The 17,072-nt window shown below is 35.1% G+C and overlaps 1 protein-coding gene across 4 annotated transcripts in view; it reads left to right on the top strand.

Moving 5' to 3' along the window:
• The window catches only part of LOC110026644, a 62,999-nt gene extending 49,972 nt beyond the window's left edge, over positions 1-13,027 (top strand). For all 4 annotated transcript variants that reach the window (XM_020727659.1, XM_020727658.1, XM_020727661.1 and 1 more), the window contains exon 14: positions 12,379-13,027. In XM_020727659.1, the coding sequence (XP_020583318.1) occupies positions 12,379-12,585 (207 nt within the window). In that variant the 3' untranslated portion in view covers positions 12,586-13,027. The remainder of the gene's footprint in view (positions 1-12,378) is intronic.
• The last annotated feature ends 4,045 nt before the right edge of the window (positions 13,028-17,072 follow it).

Raw genomic sequence — 17,072 nt, forward strand, 5'->3', positions numbered from 1 at the left:
ATTGCATATAAGATAGGTAAGTCAAAGAATTGAAGCTTGAGTTCAGGTAACGAGAACCAGATAAGTGCAGTTGGGGGTTCTTGGCTAAGATCAAAATTAGAAGTCCATTTGGGAAATTTCATATGTTTGCCCTCGATTGTGATGAATTTATTTGAGAAAATCCTCGTGTAATCTTCTTCTATGTTCATTTGTATCATAACATGTCTTCCGTCAAAATGACCAACATCTCAATCCCCAGCCAGTTTGAAATCTTCAAAAACCTTCCTGATGATATCCATCTTAGGGCAACCTAATTAGAAACTTTTCAACTAGTGTGAATTTGTATTTTCCTGCACGAGTTGAAATTTCAACGTCAGAGAAGAATACTGCTGGTTTGCCCGCCTTTTTCTCTATTTTTTTTATGAGATTGCAATCTTCATTTCCAGCAACAAAATCGTGGTATATCTACGGGAATACTGAACTATCTGCGAGATGGAAAGAGGAGCTACGTTTGTGGACCACTGTAGCATAGGAGGGTTTGGCGGGATTGTCACCGGCGACGGCGGCAACGTAGGAAAACCCTGAGACCATTAGGGTGCTTCACACAAGCACTGCAACAAATTGGCGCAACCCGTGCGGAAGCAGTCGAGTAGAGAAACTGTGGCGGAGCAGTCGATCGACCCCTAAGAAACTGCACCGCGAGGGCTCGACGACGCGACGACGACGCAACAACGCAGCAGATGACGCCTTGACGACGCAGCAGACGTCACAAACGATCGACGACGCGAAATTCTCTGCCAACGAGAGCCGAAGACGAAGCCGTAAAGGATCAAAACGAGCGAGCGAAACTAGCTCATATATATATATATTGAAACCAAATCATTTGAAATTATTGTAAAAATCATGTTTTACATGATAAAAAAGTATTAGATTTTGATACTAATAAAATTAAAGATCATTGTCTTGCAATCTAGAACACCCATTAAGCTGGTATATTTATATGTTTGATGCATGGACAAATCTTATTCAAATTTCATAAAATTGGCATCCTATTACTGCTTATGGTGTAGATTAAGATGAATGGTTTCATAATTGAAAAGTAAGCAAAAATAAAATGGAATAAAAAATGTATTTTTAGTTGTATTGAAGGTTAGTATTATAAATGGAGTGAGTGGAAGTGTGTGTGTGAGGAGAGTAATTATTTATCTTTAAGTTTAATTTTTGCATCTACCACTTTATATAATCATTAAATTCAACATTATATCATTGATTGCGGTCTACCAACATAATAGTTACATGTAGATCAAGTTTATCCTATTTTATGATTGTTTAGCATTCAAGTATGTGAAAGTACAAAGATGCTTGAAGAACACACAAGTTCTTTTAAAAAATCTTGTTTTAACCATATATTTTATCAATCAAACTGCTTATACATGCATTATTAGTTTAAAGTCTTGGAACATCTCTACACTACAAATCTCGACAATCATATTCTGCAATTGGAGTCATCCACTTTTATTTGGAAGTGCCAATCCACATTAAGAAGGAATCTTCCGAATATGCATCACATATTGTATTTCCATTATTGGATATTGTTGTTTTCTATTTTTTTCTTATTTTGGAGGGATTTTTTATTTTTGTTCCTTTCATGATGATGATGATGATGATGATGATGATGATGATGATAGTAAGGTGTAATGCATTGAAGCTAGAGAAAAATACAATTCTTTCCATAATTTTATATGGTATCAGAGACAAGAAAAGTTTTGTCAACGTTCAAAGTCCTCTAAAATCATCAAGGTATTTTCTACATCTTGATTGCTTCTCCTCAGGAGTCGATAATTCGAGGGCAATCTAGTGGCATCTCTAGTGATGTCTTCAGTGATGGTTTCAAACATCTCACTTGTATCTCTTCTGTTCAATCTTTCTTGTTCTTGCGTTCAACTCGTTTCTTCCTTCACTTCAGCAATTGCTCCATCCATGAAGCTCCATCATCGATGATGAAGGATCTAGAGAAATTTCCGATGTGTCATTTGACGCTCATGTTTGCATGAGTCGTCTCCTCTCGTACGCAAAATTTCTTATGCTGATGTTTGATATGATTGCTTGGTCTCCTCACGAAATAGACCATAAGGCTTGACGTGCGGCTCTCCACTCGAACAGAACGCTCCATTCTTTTGATTTGTTTCTTTCTCTCAAACATAATGCTCCTTTCAATTGATTCGGAATCGAGCATATCACAGGACTAATTTCTCTTTGGTTTGCCATTGTTGTCTGATTTGGCTTCTCTCATCGATTCAGCTTGGTCTACATTGAGAGTTTTGAAAAAGGCCCGATCACCTCTCACCAAGTGTCAAATGTGTGGAAATTGAGAGTTTTGCGCCTCCCTTTAGTTTCTGTTTGCCCATCCAGCCGAGCAATCCAACTAAGGGTTCTTTTGCTTTTGTTGGAGCAGCAGGTTTACTCGATTCGAGCTTCACAATATTATTATGACAAATACGACTTGATGTTACAATCTTCTTCCTCGGAAATCTCATCCAGATCTGAGTGTATGACTTTTTTCCTTTTCTAAAATATAACTTGATTGATAGTATTGAGATACACGATGGTCTATACTTGCTAAAAAAAATTATTTCATTTGGTAGGCAATGTCATACATCAAGTTATATTTCTAAGTCTAGTTCAAATTTTGTGTTAGTTAAAAGTCAATTCTTGTTGAGTCATTGTTGTCATGGTCATCCAAATTCTACTTGCATGGAAATGATGCTTCCACATTTATTTATTACTAAAAATTCAATTTTTATCATTGTGAAACTTGTTAACTTGCAAAATTTACCAGACATATTTCGAATTGCAATACAAGCCTTCACATCTTTTTTTTTGTAATTCACAGTAATATTTGGGGATCTTCACAAATAAAAAATATAAATGGGGCACGATGATTGCATCATTTATGAGCAATCATTTTAGAACAACATTGACATTCTTTATGGAAGAAAAATTTTAAACATACACCATATTTAAATCCTTTCATTACGTGGTTCTCATTTAATTCCAAAATAAAATCCAAATTTTTAAAATTGATAATGCCAAGGAATACTTCAATTTCATTTTTAATCATTATCTTCTCAAACATGGTATTATCCATACAAGTTTTTGTGTGGATGCTCGTCGACAAAAAAAGAGTTGCAGAAAGAAAGAATATATACTTACTTGAGGTGACCCGTACAATTATATTGTTTATCATGTGTTCAAATATTTTTGGGGGAAAATCATTCTTACAACCACATACCTCATTGTCGGCCGTTTTTTTCTTTCTTTCGTGATTTGAAAAAGTGATGATTTTGTAATTTTGAAAATAATTTAAATATAAATATAACTTTTTTTTTATTTTTTTAAATGTAACATTTTAATTTTAAAATAGGTGAGACCAAACGGGTTTTACATTTAAATAGTTTAGATGATTGAATACAATACTACAGGTAATACACTTATCCCGAAGAATAAATATATCACTTGTAATAGGGGATTCAATCACCTAGACTACGATTAGATAAGGTTTATTTTATCTGGATTCTTGGTTCCCTATAGAGGCAAGCCCCTATAGTTAATTACATCTTAAATGACTGGGAGTCATTTAAGAAAACTCTCGATTAAAATCAGGTGGTTTTATTTTCAAGATTTCAAAGTTTAGGTTTTCACGGTTGGACATAGAAAAATCAAATGGGAACGACTCAAAATAGGAACAATTATTTAAGGAATCCAAAGGGAAGAAAAATAGGGGATATCACAGATTCAGGAGAAACCCCAGAGATGTCTCAACTATCCTAATGTTTGGCTTTATGTCTTTGAAGTGATATAATTTGATATTTCAATCCTGCAAATTATTTAGGACTTAAGACTTATGTTTGCACAATATCGAACTGTGCAAATAGCCTAAAAAGATGGGAGGATTTACACCGTACCGCACGGTAACCTCAGAATCCTAAAACGTTAGGACTTATAATCATACAACAGAGTTGTACAAAAAGTCTAAAGAGTGATCCTATGGGGTGTTATTTAAACTAAAGAAAGGTGATAGGTGATGTGGATGTGTTTTGCTGCTACAGATACACCTTGAAGTTGTTCCTCGTCGTGCTGCTCACGATGTTCACTCCAAACTTCTCGTAGTAGCACCTCTTGTTTCAGTTTTAGTTTTGAACATGCTTCTAACCACTAGGTTATTCTATACTAAGACATAACATATTAAAGTAACTAAACATGCAGTGTGAAAGAAAAGTAATAATGTACTGTACAGTAAAAAAAGGAAAGACAATATAACATGCTGAAAGAAGAGTATAACATGCTTGAAAGAGTAGTATAACATGATATAAAAACAATATAACATGCTGGGAAAATAAAATGTTGTAATATAAATTAAATCTGTACACCTGTGTACACCTGGTAGGTTCATTGCTCCTTTAAGTTTAACTATTATGCGCTGTGTAAAAGAGAAAAGTATGACCTGAAAAAAACTTAACAAAAACAGATAAATCGTAAGAAAAAGACAAACAAATAAAATGAAATACAATATCACATATAAATGACCAAGAATAGAAAATTTATATGTGATATTGGAATGTCCCCAATTGCCAGGAGGATTTGAGTGTAAGGCAAACTCAAATCCCGGAGCATTGGGTTTCAGTTTTGGTCAAGTTAAGGTAAGAATTTTATTATTTGATCTAATTAAATCAGTCATGAATCACAATCTAGTACACCCTCGTGTCTAGTGTCCTAGTTATCTCATGAACTGGGGTCAGATGTCTGTCATCTTAGGATCATTTGAAAATTAGGATAATAAACTCTCTCTTAAGGTGTGCTTCTAAGACCTAGGAAACATACACTTTAGTTTACTTGAAATGTCTAACCTCAACTGAGTGCCTTTCAACTAACCCTCAAATATCTTTAGATTAAGCTTAGCTCACCATCAGACTCCTAAAACCTAAGGGGGTAAACCTATAGTTTTGGCAAAAGGGTTGTGAAGTGTGATTCAAATCTAATTAGGGTAGTTGGATTTAAGTTGATTCAGGTCTACTAATCTTTTCAATCAATGTTCTTAATTGTTATCTTTTCTTCCAACCCCGTCCAACCCTGAAATATTCTTCCAATTTACAGTTTCATCTTTCATATACAAAAAGGAACGGTAGGTGGTTCGCTATTCTATCCCCATTCAGGTTTTATCACATCGAAGATCCAAATCTTATTTTTTAATTTTCTCTCCCTTTCTCTTTCATATTTCCCTTAAGACTGGTAAAATATTTAAGCCAACATAAAACACTAAAAGGAGCCCAAACCGAGCCCAGCACAAGGGGCAAACCGAAACCAGCAAGAATGAGCAAATCAGTAAAATATTTAAGCCAACATAAAACACTAAAAGGAGCCCAAACCGAGCCCAGCACAAGGGGCAAACCGAAACCAGCAAGAATGAGCAAATCAGTAAAATATTTAAGCCAACATAAAACACTAAAAGGAGCCCAAACCGAGCCCAGCACAAGGGGCAAACCGAAACCAGCAAGAATGAGCAAATCAGTAAAATATTTAAGCCAACATAAAACACTAAAAGGAGCCCAAACCGAGCCCAGCACAAGGGGCAAACCGAAACCAGCAAGAATGAGCAAATCAGTAAAATATTTAAGCCAACATAAAACACTAAAAGGAGCCCAAACCGAGCTCAAGAAAAGAGCCAACCGAGCCCAGCACAAGGGGCGAACCGAAACCAGCAAGAAGGAGCAAATCAGTAAAATATTTCAGCCAACATAAAGCACTAAAAGGAGCCCAAACCGAGCTCAAGAAAAGAGCCAACCGAGCCCAGCACAAGGGGCAAACCAAGGCCTAAGGAATAATCCCAACAGTAAAACATTTCAGCCCCCATAAATCACCAAAAGGAGCCCAAGAACATGGCCAACCGAACCCATCACGAGGGGCAAACCAAATCCAGCGAATAGGGAGCAAAATAGAGAAGTATTCCAGATAGATCAAACTCACTAAATGGGTCCAAACAAAGCCATAAAAATCAGATTCCATGAAGCTAAAATCGAGCCCAAGAAAAGGGCAAACCTAGTCTAATACATGGGGCAAAATAGGAAGCATGAAATGAGCCCCCAAACATTTCTTTCCATAGAGATAAAACAATTTCCGGCATATACTCTATTAAGGGGGCAACAAGAGAAGCATAAAATGAACTTTAAACACATTTTTCCAACTCATAAAATAATTTCCAACATGTATTTTAGCAAGGGACAGCAAGAGAAGCAATATATGAGCTCCACATACATTTTTCAGCTCATAAACATAATTTCCTGCATGTATTTTATCAAGGGACAACAAGAGAAGCAATAAATGAGCTTCAAATACATTTTTCCAGCTCATAAACATAATTTCCAACATGTTTTCTATCAAGGGGCAGCAAGATAAACTAGATACGAGCCCCAAATATAATTTCCAGCTCATAAAAAAAAATTTCCAACATAGAAACAAAACCGAGCCCATCAAAGAGGTAAAACAGCAAAGATTTCAGCCGAGACATGATATCAAAAGGAGCCAAACCAAACCCAACATATGAGCAAAACGATGCAAATATCTCTTGCAAGAATCCATCTCAAAAAGAGTTAAAGAAGAACCCAACAAGTGAGCTAAATGAAATGTCATTTTCAGCTATTATGAAGCCAAGACCGAGCCTTCCAAGTAGGCTAAAAACAGAGAAGGTTTTCCAATAAGGATCCAACTTCAAAGAGACAAAAACCGTTCCCAAGCAAATGGGTTAAAACAACTAAAAAAATATTTTTCCTTAAAACCTCACATTTCAAGACATTGTGCCAACAGGTTCTTCATAAAAAAAATTCCAGCATGTGCTTAATCCCAAAAGAGCCAAATCGAACACACCAAATAAGCTAAGTAAAATGCAATTTCCAGCTATCATGAGGCCAAGACCGAGCCCTCCAAAAATGTGCTAAAATATAGACAATTTTCCAGCTAACATTTAATCCAGCATAACCAAGGCAGCGACAAAACAGAGAAAATTTCCAACATATGTTTCACAGTGATAGACAGCATGAAATAGATGAGCTTGAGCCAATCATTCATTTTTGAACATCAGTAATAAAGGAGTTTGATAACCCATTTTAACATGCATTCCGAGAGGGGCAAATCTCATCTCAAAACCATCATTACGATACTTCCAAATATCTCAAGCAAGAAGAACAAATACAGCCCACACATGCTTCATTTTCACCATTTCTAGTGAGTATCCATGCTTAAATTTCGAAAATAAGCCTAAGCTTCACTTCCAAATACTTTTTATAAGAAAATGGAGATACCTTTAGATGCCATCCGAAATAGTGTAAACTAGAGGAGAGGAGAAGAATACCTTTTTAGTGCAGACTTAAAGCAAAGCATTAAAATAAGATCGAAGGATCGAAGAAAACACCACAACCTGCAAGCCTCAACAGTTCTCCATGTAGCCTCACTCAAATGTTCTTCTCGGATTTCTAGTTCCCCAAGCCGCAAATCCTTCGAATCGAACAACAGAGAGAGTAAGTCCACTTGCTAACCGTGAAAAAGGAATAAAGAAAATGTCAAGCTCTTCTAGGAATTTCTTCTCTCAAGAACTCTCTCCCTTTTTTAGCAAAAGAAAACTTCTTCAATCCTTCACCCACAGCACCCGACTATCCCTCAGGAAGCCAAAAAGCAAAGAAAAGAAAAAGGAATGTTGATCATTTGCCGCCCTAGCCTACCAATCGAGCAAAAGAAAGGGATCGACACCATAAATGAAGAGAACGTATAGCCTCGAGAAGGAGAAGGGTCGGTCAGGTGGAACTTCGCGGTTGGAGGATTGCCCGGTCGAGAGGAGCTCGAGGAGACGAGTCGTGAACGCTGGGGAAGAAGACTGCCGCATGGATTTGCCGTGGAGTTAGGGCACGGTTAGGGCACGGGCGAGGAGCGGGATGAGCCGAGGGATCGAGCCTAATGCGAGGCCGAAAGGCCGAAATGTTTGTTTAAGCGAGCGGGTGAGAACCTAAATAGGGTTAGGTTATAATATAATTATAATTTAAAGATATTTATATTAAAGGAAATATTTAATATTTTGAAAAAAAAAAAATTTTAATTTTTGTTTTATCCATGCATCAAAACATAACAAAATTGGTACCATTTTTAGAAAATTTTGAAGTTCCGGACGTGCTGACGCGGTCCATTTTTCCGTCAGAAGTCATTTTGACAAATTCATCGATTTGAGTGCCAATTTTCTTGTGTCGAAAAATTTTCTTTATGGGTGTTCTTTCCTACCAAAATTGGTATTCCGGACGCGTTGGCGCAGTCCATTTTGTCGTCGGAGGTCATCCAGAGAAATTCACATTTTCACCCGTCCTTTGGGCTTAATTGAAGTCCAATTTCGTGCAATTTTGTGAATTTTATGCATTTGGTGTGTATGTGTGACGAAAAGTCGTGACGATGTTTTCCTAAGGCTTAGAGTTCTATTAGGAGCTTTTCCCTTGAGTCTTCACAAAATAGCCCATAACCGCTCGTTCATAAGATGATGGTATTGTGCCATAAATGTTGGACATTAAAGAAAAATAAGAATTTGTTAGAATTTCTAAAAAGGTGGGTCTCAATTCTAGTTTTCTAAGATGGTCAATAGGAACTCCTAGAGATAGATTCTAAGACCCTAAGGAAAAAGAAATGACCTCAAAAATGAGGTCAACACTCATCAATAGGATGACTAGTCGAGTCATAAATTTTCAAATTTCCTTTTATGTTCTCATAAAATCCTACCCACGCATTTGCTCTTTTTTGTCTGACATACCATTGAAGATGCTTTGTTGTTCTTCCTTTGTTCACTTCCATAAAAGACACCAATACCAAACTTGATCCCAAGTTTCTTAGATGCATTTTATTTGGTTACTCGTCCAATCAAAAAGGGTAAAAAATACTACTCTCCAACCACTGAAAGTATAGAACTCCATGGATGTCACATTCTTTGAGAATCATTTTAATTTTCTCGACTCTAAAATTTAGAGGAAGAACTTGAGAGAATATCAAATTTGGTATCTGACTAATTTACTTTAATTGAACCAAATCCTATCCCTCAACAAGCTCTACTTGTCTTTACTCCACCTCAAGAAGAACCAAACTCTATAAAAAAAAAGTCACAATTGTCTGTACTCCACCTAAACATGATACCAATGATCAGGAATTGCATGTCTTCACTAGGACCACTCAGCATATAGATGACACTATGCAGACTCAGGGCTGCCAAGAGCCAGAACCAAGGCCTCTTGACAATCATAGGTTTGGATACCCTAACTCATGACTTTCTTACACCGATGGTTGATGACTTTAATGATCTAATTGCACATAGGAAAGGTATCTAAGGGTGCATTGGTCATCCAACTAAAGATTTATAACCTATCGAAAGTTGCTACCTTCTTATAGGGATTTTGTGACAAACCTTAATAATATGCAGGTTTCCAACTCTATCCATGAGACTCTAAAAGTTTTAACATGGAAACATGCAGTTGAAGAAGAAATTTGGGCTCTAGAAAAGAAGAATACATTGACACTTGCAGATCTACAACAGGAAAAAAATCTTGTAGGCTGCAAATGGATATTCATGGTCAAGTACGAAGGAGATGGAAGTTTAAAGAGATTCAAAGCCAGACTGGTTGTCAAGGGCTTCATGCAATCATACAGTATTGACTATCAGGAAACATTTGCACTTGTTGCCAAACTTAATAAGGTTCAGATTTTACTCTTGCAGTAAATCAAGATTGGCTTTTATACCAACTTAATGTCAAAAATGCCTTTTTGAATGACAACTTTGATAAAGTTCACATGACAATACCTACGAGCTTAGAAAAAAGGTCGAAAAATGAGTTGGCTTATAAGTTGAAGAAGTCCTCATATGGCTTGGAGCATTCTCCTCATACTTAGTTTGACAAGTATGCTAAAACAGTTATTACAAACGAATATCATTAGTGTCAAGTTGATCGTAATTTATTTGTTAAATCTAATTATTGAGATAAAATTGTTATTCTCATAGTATATGTAGATGATATTATCTTAACAGATTATGCTTCACAGGAAATTCTCATACTAAAAGGAATGCATACAACAAAATTTGAGATCAAGGATCTCAGAAATATCTGATATTTTCGTGGAATGGAGTTGGCTCAATCCAAGGGGGATTTGTCATATCTCAAAATACATCTTTGATCTGTTAAGTGAAATTGGCATGCTTGGGTGTAACATTGCCGACACATCTGTGGGTTCCAACAAAAGAATGAACATAAATGAGATACTTGAAGATGACTTATGGATATTGTTTATTCTTCAAAAGATCTGAAAATCGTTATATTGAAATATACAGATGCTACCTAGACATGAGAGGTAAATGATAGGAAATCGACCACTTGATATTGTTCATATGGGGCAATCTTGCCACATGGAGAAGCAAAAACAAGGTGCCTTTGGAGCAGTACGAATTTTGAATGTTGTGTTCTTGCGCTAGGAATATATGATGGAATGTGGATTCAAACATTATTAAGGGAACTTAAGGTTGAGTTGAAAGATACAATTGAGATATTCGGTGGTAGCCAAACAACTATTAGTATAGCCTAAAATCTTGTGCATCATGACAAAACAAAACACATCGAGATTGATCAATACTTCTTCTCAAAAAAGGGTAATAATAGAATTGTTCAGCTCAATTTTATTCTTACATGACTGCAAACTGTTGATCTCCTTAATAAAGCACTACAAAGACTCAATCATGATGAATTGAAGTTTAAAAATGGTGTGTATAATCAATATAACCCAACTTGAGGTGAGTATTGGAAAGTGTCAATCTACACTATGAAGGAATCCTTAGAATATATTTCAATGATGTATTTCCATAATTAGATATTTCTATTTTCTATTTTTTTCTTATTTTGCAGAGATTACTATTTTAGTTCCTTTCATTATTATTATATATATATATATTTGAGAAAGCCTAAAGGCTAATATATTAAAAAAAAAATGATACAGACAGATTGTGTGGGAGGGTCCTAGCATGGCACCCTACCCACACGATAACCATCACATGCAAACAGTTTCAAAAAGAGAAAATAAGCAAAATACATGAGAAACTTAAAGAAAAAAATCAAATGTGTCAAAAACGTAGTATCAGGTAGCTAGAGAGCAACCTAATTTTGTTTTGCATCTGCCTCTAGTTTTAGGAAATGAGCCAGCTAATAAATTGGTAAGATGAGTGCATTGTCAGTAGTAGTCAGTGTATCATCCAATAAGTTCTCGAGCTCGAGTCGGCCTCAATTCTCCTTCTTCCTCGTGGAATAGACCTGGCATTCCTCATCTGAAGATTGACTCACCTGATCAGTAGATTGTCTAAAGTGAGTCGGACATGTATAGGTTGTTGAACATTAGAAACAACTACTTGTTGTACCAGCTGATCTTTTATTGGATTAAAGGAGCACTATCGTGTGTCTTGACATGTAAGTGAGCATTTTTCAATAACAGTGAGTGGTATAAATACGTTTGGATCTGTACCTGCAGTATGGTGTTCTTCATCAGGAATTGCGGTGTTTGATAGAGGGTCGGGTTGCACGTTCTCAGCAGGGATGATAGATGACTGATCTTTAACGATATCCTACCTCAGATGTGGATGCAAGCGATAGAAAATAGTAGAACTATGACCAAACATACTACAATGAGAGCAATAAGGAGGATGTGGTTCTATTTCAACATTTTGTCAATACCCGTTGTGAGTGATTCCAATTCATACCTCATCCGGAACTGGTTGAGTAATAACACTCTCAACTAACACACAAGCCACAGAGGATCTGGTGACAACAAGCGTGGGAGTGTGTGTGTGTGTGTGTATATATATATATATATATAAATATAATAAGGTGCAATGCATTGAAGCTAAGAGATAAATACAATTTTTTCTAGAATTCTACAATTTTGAATTCGTGCAAAACAATAGTTAATGATGTTAAAAAGAGTGAAAGGTTTGGATATTGCATTTGATTGTCATATATATGCTCATTTTATTATAGAAGGGTTTGTGTCTGTGGATATGCATGTATTTTTTTTAAATGGATGGAACCTATCATAAGACCTATTATGGATAATCTGACATGATCAATTACTAATAACCAAAGCATAAGACTAATTATAAATTAAATTTTGCATAAGAAGCTAGTGAATATTTCCTTGAATAATTTTTTTGACTTAGCTGAAATTTTGGGGATAGCTTATATTCAGCTTACCATGAACTCGAAGTCATGGCACATTTACTGAATAGAAACTAATTTAATATTGGGCTCACTCATTTAATTTCACAACTTTCTTTTGTTGGAACAGATTATGCTGAAAGCGCTCGCTACGCCTCTCAGAAAAATCCAACGGAAGTCACCCAAACCTAGGAAGAAAAAGAGCAAGAATGATGCGTCGGGATTGAAGAAACCAAAGCGCTGGGGAAAGTTCGACAAGGCCGAAGCATTATTTAGTCAGCGCTTGCGCCTCTGCCTTCTTGGCCGGTTGAATCACAAGCGTAATCGTTCAACTTGATAATGTTGAAAAAGAACAAAGATATTAATTAGTCACAAGAGTTTATGATCAGTTTTCACTCATGTTAATCTTCAATCCCTGATAAGATTTTTATTTTCTGGTTGAAATCAGTAATTTGTTTCCATTTTGAAGTCTTATAATGAAGGGATTGCTAACCACCCAGAAGATGTTCAGATCAATGTGAGTTTCATGTAGCAGATAGTGATTATTTGAATCACTAGGGCTTGGGATTAGTTTCAGTTAGCTTCTGTAGGCCTAAGCAGTGAAGACTTTGAAGACTAATATGGCCTTTCTTTTTGTTAATTAAGAGCTGGTCTAACTGCAGGAAAATCAGATGAAACTGTAACTTGTATTTTATTTATTTATTGTTATTTTGGAATGATATCTTCTTTGTCATGGAATTGTAAGAATTTATTTCAAGTCCTTTGATTGTCATTTTTTATGGAAGGTGGACTGTTCTTATAGCAGAATAATTGTTTTCCTCTAGCAGCTTACTGTAATTTCTGATTCTAGTTTTTCATAGATGAACAATTATTTGTGAATTGAGTTTCATTAATTTTATAGGTATAATTGCATACACAATACTTGAAACATCACTATTTACAAAACTAGCCTGCTTGTTCCTTTATTGAACTAAGCATTTACATGCGCCATCATCAAATCATTGAAAATTTGATAAAAATAAATAACTTTGGTTGTTTTCTATCGTGAATTTTGATAATTGAGTGAGAATTTGAAAATTTGATGAAAGATGTTGCTGGATTTGTAAATTAGCAATGTTGGTAGAGGTATTTATGTAATTTTCCCATTCTTATAATGATTTTGTGATTGATTGTTAAGAGTATATATATATATATATATATATATATATATATATATAATTAGTGGATGCTGAATGGCTGCTCACTTCTGGTCAAATGTATTCATATATTTTATGAACCAAAACTCAGTTGGATTTTAGATATATATTTGATTTGAAATAATATATATTTGATAAAATTACTGTTATAATTGTTGTAGGAGTGAAGATATTATAAAGTGAGTTTGTTGAGATCAATGTGGCATCACTTTTATTTTTTATTCTCTTTTAATTAATTTTTTTTTATCTATGTTTTGCTTTGAAATAAAATATATTTGGTATGTTTTAGTAGGAAATTATTATTTTTTAAAATACTTAAAAATTATTTACAGTGTTTTCAAAAATGTTTATTTATTTATAGAAAAAAAAATATGTTAAATACACAATAAATAAACTTGTCTTTAATAATAAAGAAAAAATAATAATAATAACTATACTAAATTTCATCTGAGACAAGCCCTTATTCTTATTATTAAGAGAGTTAAATTTATCATATGATAGAAATTTTTATTTGTGGAAACTTGGAAAGGTAATAAATTATAGAGCTTAGTTTAGTTATAATGGTTCTATTACTTATAGACCTAGGTTATAGAGTTTTCTTCCTCTAGAATGTTATAAAACACTAATGTAATCAAAAGATCATGATTATTAGTGCTTAGTGTTAATGGTGTGGGAAATGAGAAACTAAAAATGTTGAGAATGATGATGTTACATGGTAGTTAATTGAATCAATTTTTATTTTAGTGAGAGATTAGTTAATAAGATTTATTGTGTGATTGAAATTGATTGACACATTTTTTCTCCTTCAAAGGATGAGAGACATGACATACGAAAAGTGGATAAAAAAAGTCAAATAAGAAGCAAATATATCGAATTGACGGACTATAGAAGCGTTAAAATTATTTATGTGCTAAATCCTTTTGGGGCATAAGATCTCTTATAAATCATGAACTCATATAATTCAAGAGAGATCTTGAAGAAGTGAGGGGAAACTATGAAATTTTTTTAGAGTTCGTCGAGGGTGCAGCCTTGAGAGAGGGAAAAAGAGAGTCTGAGAGAGATACCACCTCCTTCCCTCCTGCTTATTCAAAAAGTTATTTTTTTTTAAGTCTGCTATATGTTGTTCAGATGATTTATTTTTTACAAGGAGATCATCAATATATACTGTAACATTTTTTTCATTTTAATTTTTAAATACAATACACATGAGTCAATGGAAGGTTGTTCTAGCATTTTTCAACCCAATATACATTGCTTTATAACAATGACTCCCCCTCTAGTGATAAAAGTGATATTGTCAGTATTTGTGGGATGCATTTTATTTAGTGATATCTCGAGAAGCATCTAAAAAGCTCATAACTATATGATCTACCACGAAATTTACCAAAGCGTTGATCCATTTAGTGGTTCACTATCCTTGGGACAAGCTGCATTCAAGTTAGTGAAGTCCACACTCATCATCCATTTATTGTTTGCTTTAAAGACCATCACCACATTTGTCATCCAGTCTATATATTGAACTTCAGGGATTAAGTTGGCTTCTATGAGCTTTTAAACTTTTTTTTTTACGGGTTTAGCATTCGGGTTAAGATTGAGTTGGCAACAAACAATACGGATATCAAATACATGCATCTTGTCAGCGATCCATGTGAATACGTCATGGTGATCCCTCAAAGTAGAGATCAACTACTTCTGCTTGTGATATAAGTTGGAGCTGATTTGAAAGTTGTGTTAAAATTCACCTTCAAAGATAGGTACTTGTTAAGCGGCTTCAGTTGTCTCAACTTGGTTCATCTATGGGCATCAAGTTCGAGAAAATTATTTTGTATCTTTTTCACAACTTGAATGTAGCATGTACGAGATTGGAGCATGTTTCCCTATATGGTGATGATCTCTCCTCTTCCTAAGAGTTTTACAGCCATGTGGCAAGCGGAAGTCATCGCCTTGAACACAAGGATTGATTTTCCAAAGATGTCATTATAAACAATTGAAGCATCCAACACTATGAAATATGCAAATGAACTTTATTATTTATCCATTTCTCCCCCAAGTTGCTGGCAGGTAAATGATTTTGCAGATCTCTTCTTTCTCCCCAGAGAACCAATAAAGAGATCCTGAAGTACGAGGGAGTTGGGTGTTCATCATATTCATCCTTTAGAATACTTTCTCGAATAGGATGTTGATAGTGCTCCTTCTATCTACCACGATATTCCCAATTTCATGATTATCGATAATGGTCGTAATACTATGGCATCATTAAAAAGATTCTCGCCAATGGGTAAGTTAGTTCTCGTGAAAGTGACCAGTGGATGATAAAGTGGCAGTTCTAGCTAGGCTAGCAAAATGAATGACTTCCGCTTTCACCCCATTCAAACATGATTGTTTAGCAGCTTCAGGTTCATCTCCATCGAAGATGGTGGGTATGATGTCGGTAATATGCACGATTATAGCAGGAATCGGTTCATTGTGAATGGTCTTGATTCACACCTTTTCTTGCCCCGAGTATGGCTTCTGCCTCAACAAACTGTTTCAGCTTCCCTGCTCGGATCAACTCTTCGATCAGGTCTTGGAGATGATGACATTCCTCTATAAGATGTTGATGGTCATGATAATAGGAATAATATTTGTTGATAATTTGTTGGAAGCTCCCAACCTTGATTGGTGGGAATCTCTTGAAGAAATCCTTATCTTGATTGGTCTCTACGATTTCATCTATGGAAACCTTCAAATGAGTGATTTTCAATGTGGAGGGTTGGGGCGCCTCCTATCTATTTTCTTGCTTTTTAATAATAAGCATTTGATTGAATTGCTCTGTTGGTTGTTGTGGTCGTGGATATCTTATAGGGAAATCTCGTCAGTTTACTTGTGGGGATCTGCATTTGGATCCCCGATGCTCAGGAGAATATCTTTGATGGAGGGTGGTGGAGTTTAACAAAGAATGATATTTTTATACTGAGATTTAAGCATTGGCCAATTCCAAAAGTTCAACCAATGTTTTTTGTTTTTGCAAGCCAAGCAGGTACCAAAATGGACCTTTCACATAGCCCTTGCATGAGTGTCGCATGAGCGACATATGGTTCAAGATTTTTAATGTTGAGCATCTCACACTAGAATATGGTAATCAAGCTCCATATGCGTTTGAATGAAGCATGTTATATTCTTACTTAGCATATCTTGAGAGTTTTTTTGTAGATTCTAAGTGCTAACAAACTAATCTATGAATATATTTTACAAAAAATGTGAGGCCTACTAGTAAGTTGTTGAACTAACACAATGACAAATGGGCCTTCACATATCCCGTGCATGAGTGCCGCATAAGGGACATAAGGTTCAAGATTTTTAATGTTGAGCATCTCACACTAGAATATGGTAATAAAGCTTCATATGTGTTTGAATGGAGCATGTTATATTCTTATTTAGCATATCTTGAGAGTTTTTTTTGTAGATTCTAAGTGCTAACAAACTAATCTATGAATATGTTTTACAAAAAAATGTGATAAGAACTACTAGCAAGCTGTTGAACTAACACAAAGATGACTCCTTACACATTGTGATGAATAAAAAATACTTAAGAGCAATATTTGTAACAGATAGACTGTTGACTCAAAAAAGGCTAAATGATCAACAA

The sequence above is a fragment of the Phalaenopsis equestris genome, unplaced genomic scaffold, assembly GCF_001263595.1.
Source record: "Phalaenopsis equestris unplaced genomic scaffold, ASM126359v1 Scaffold000391, whole genome shotgun sequence".
NCBI classification, from domain to species: domain Eukaryota; kingdom Viridiplantae; phylum Streptophyta; class Magnoliopsida; order Asparagales; family Orchidaceae; genus Phalaenopsis; species Phalaenopsis equestris.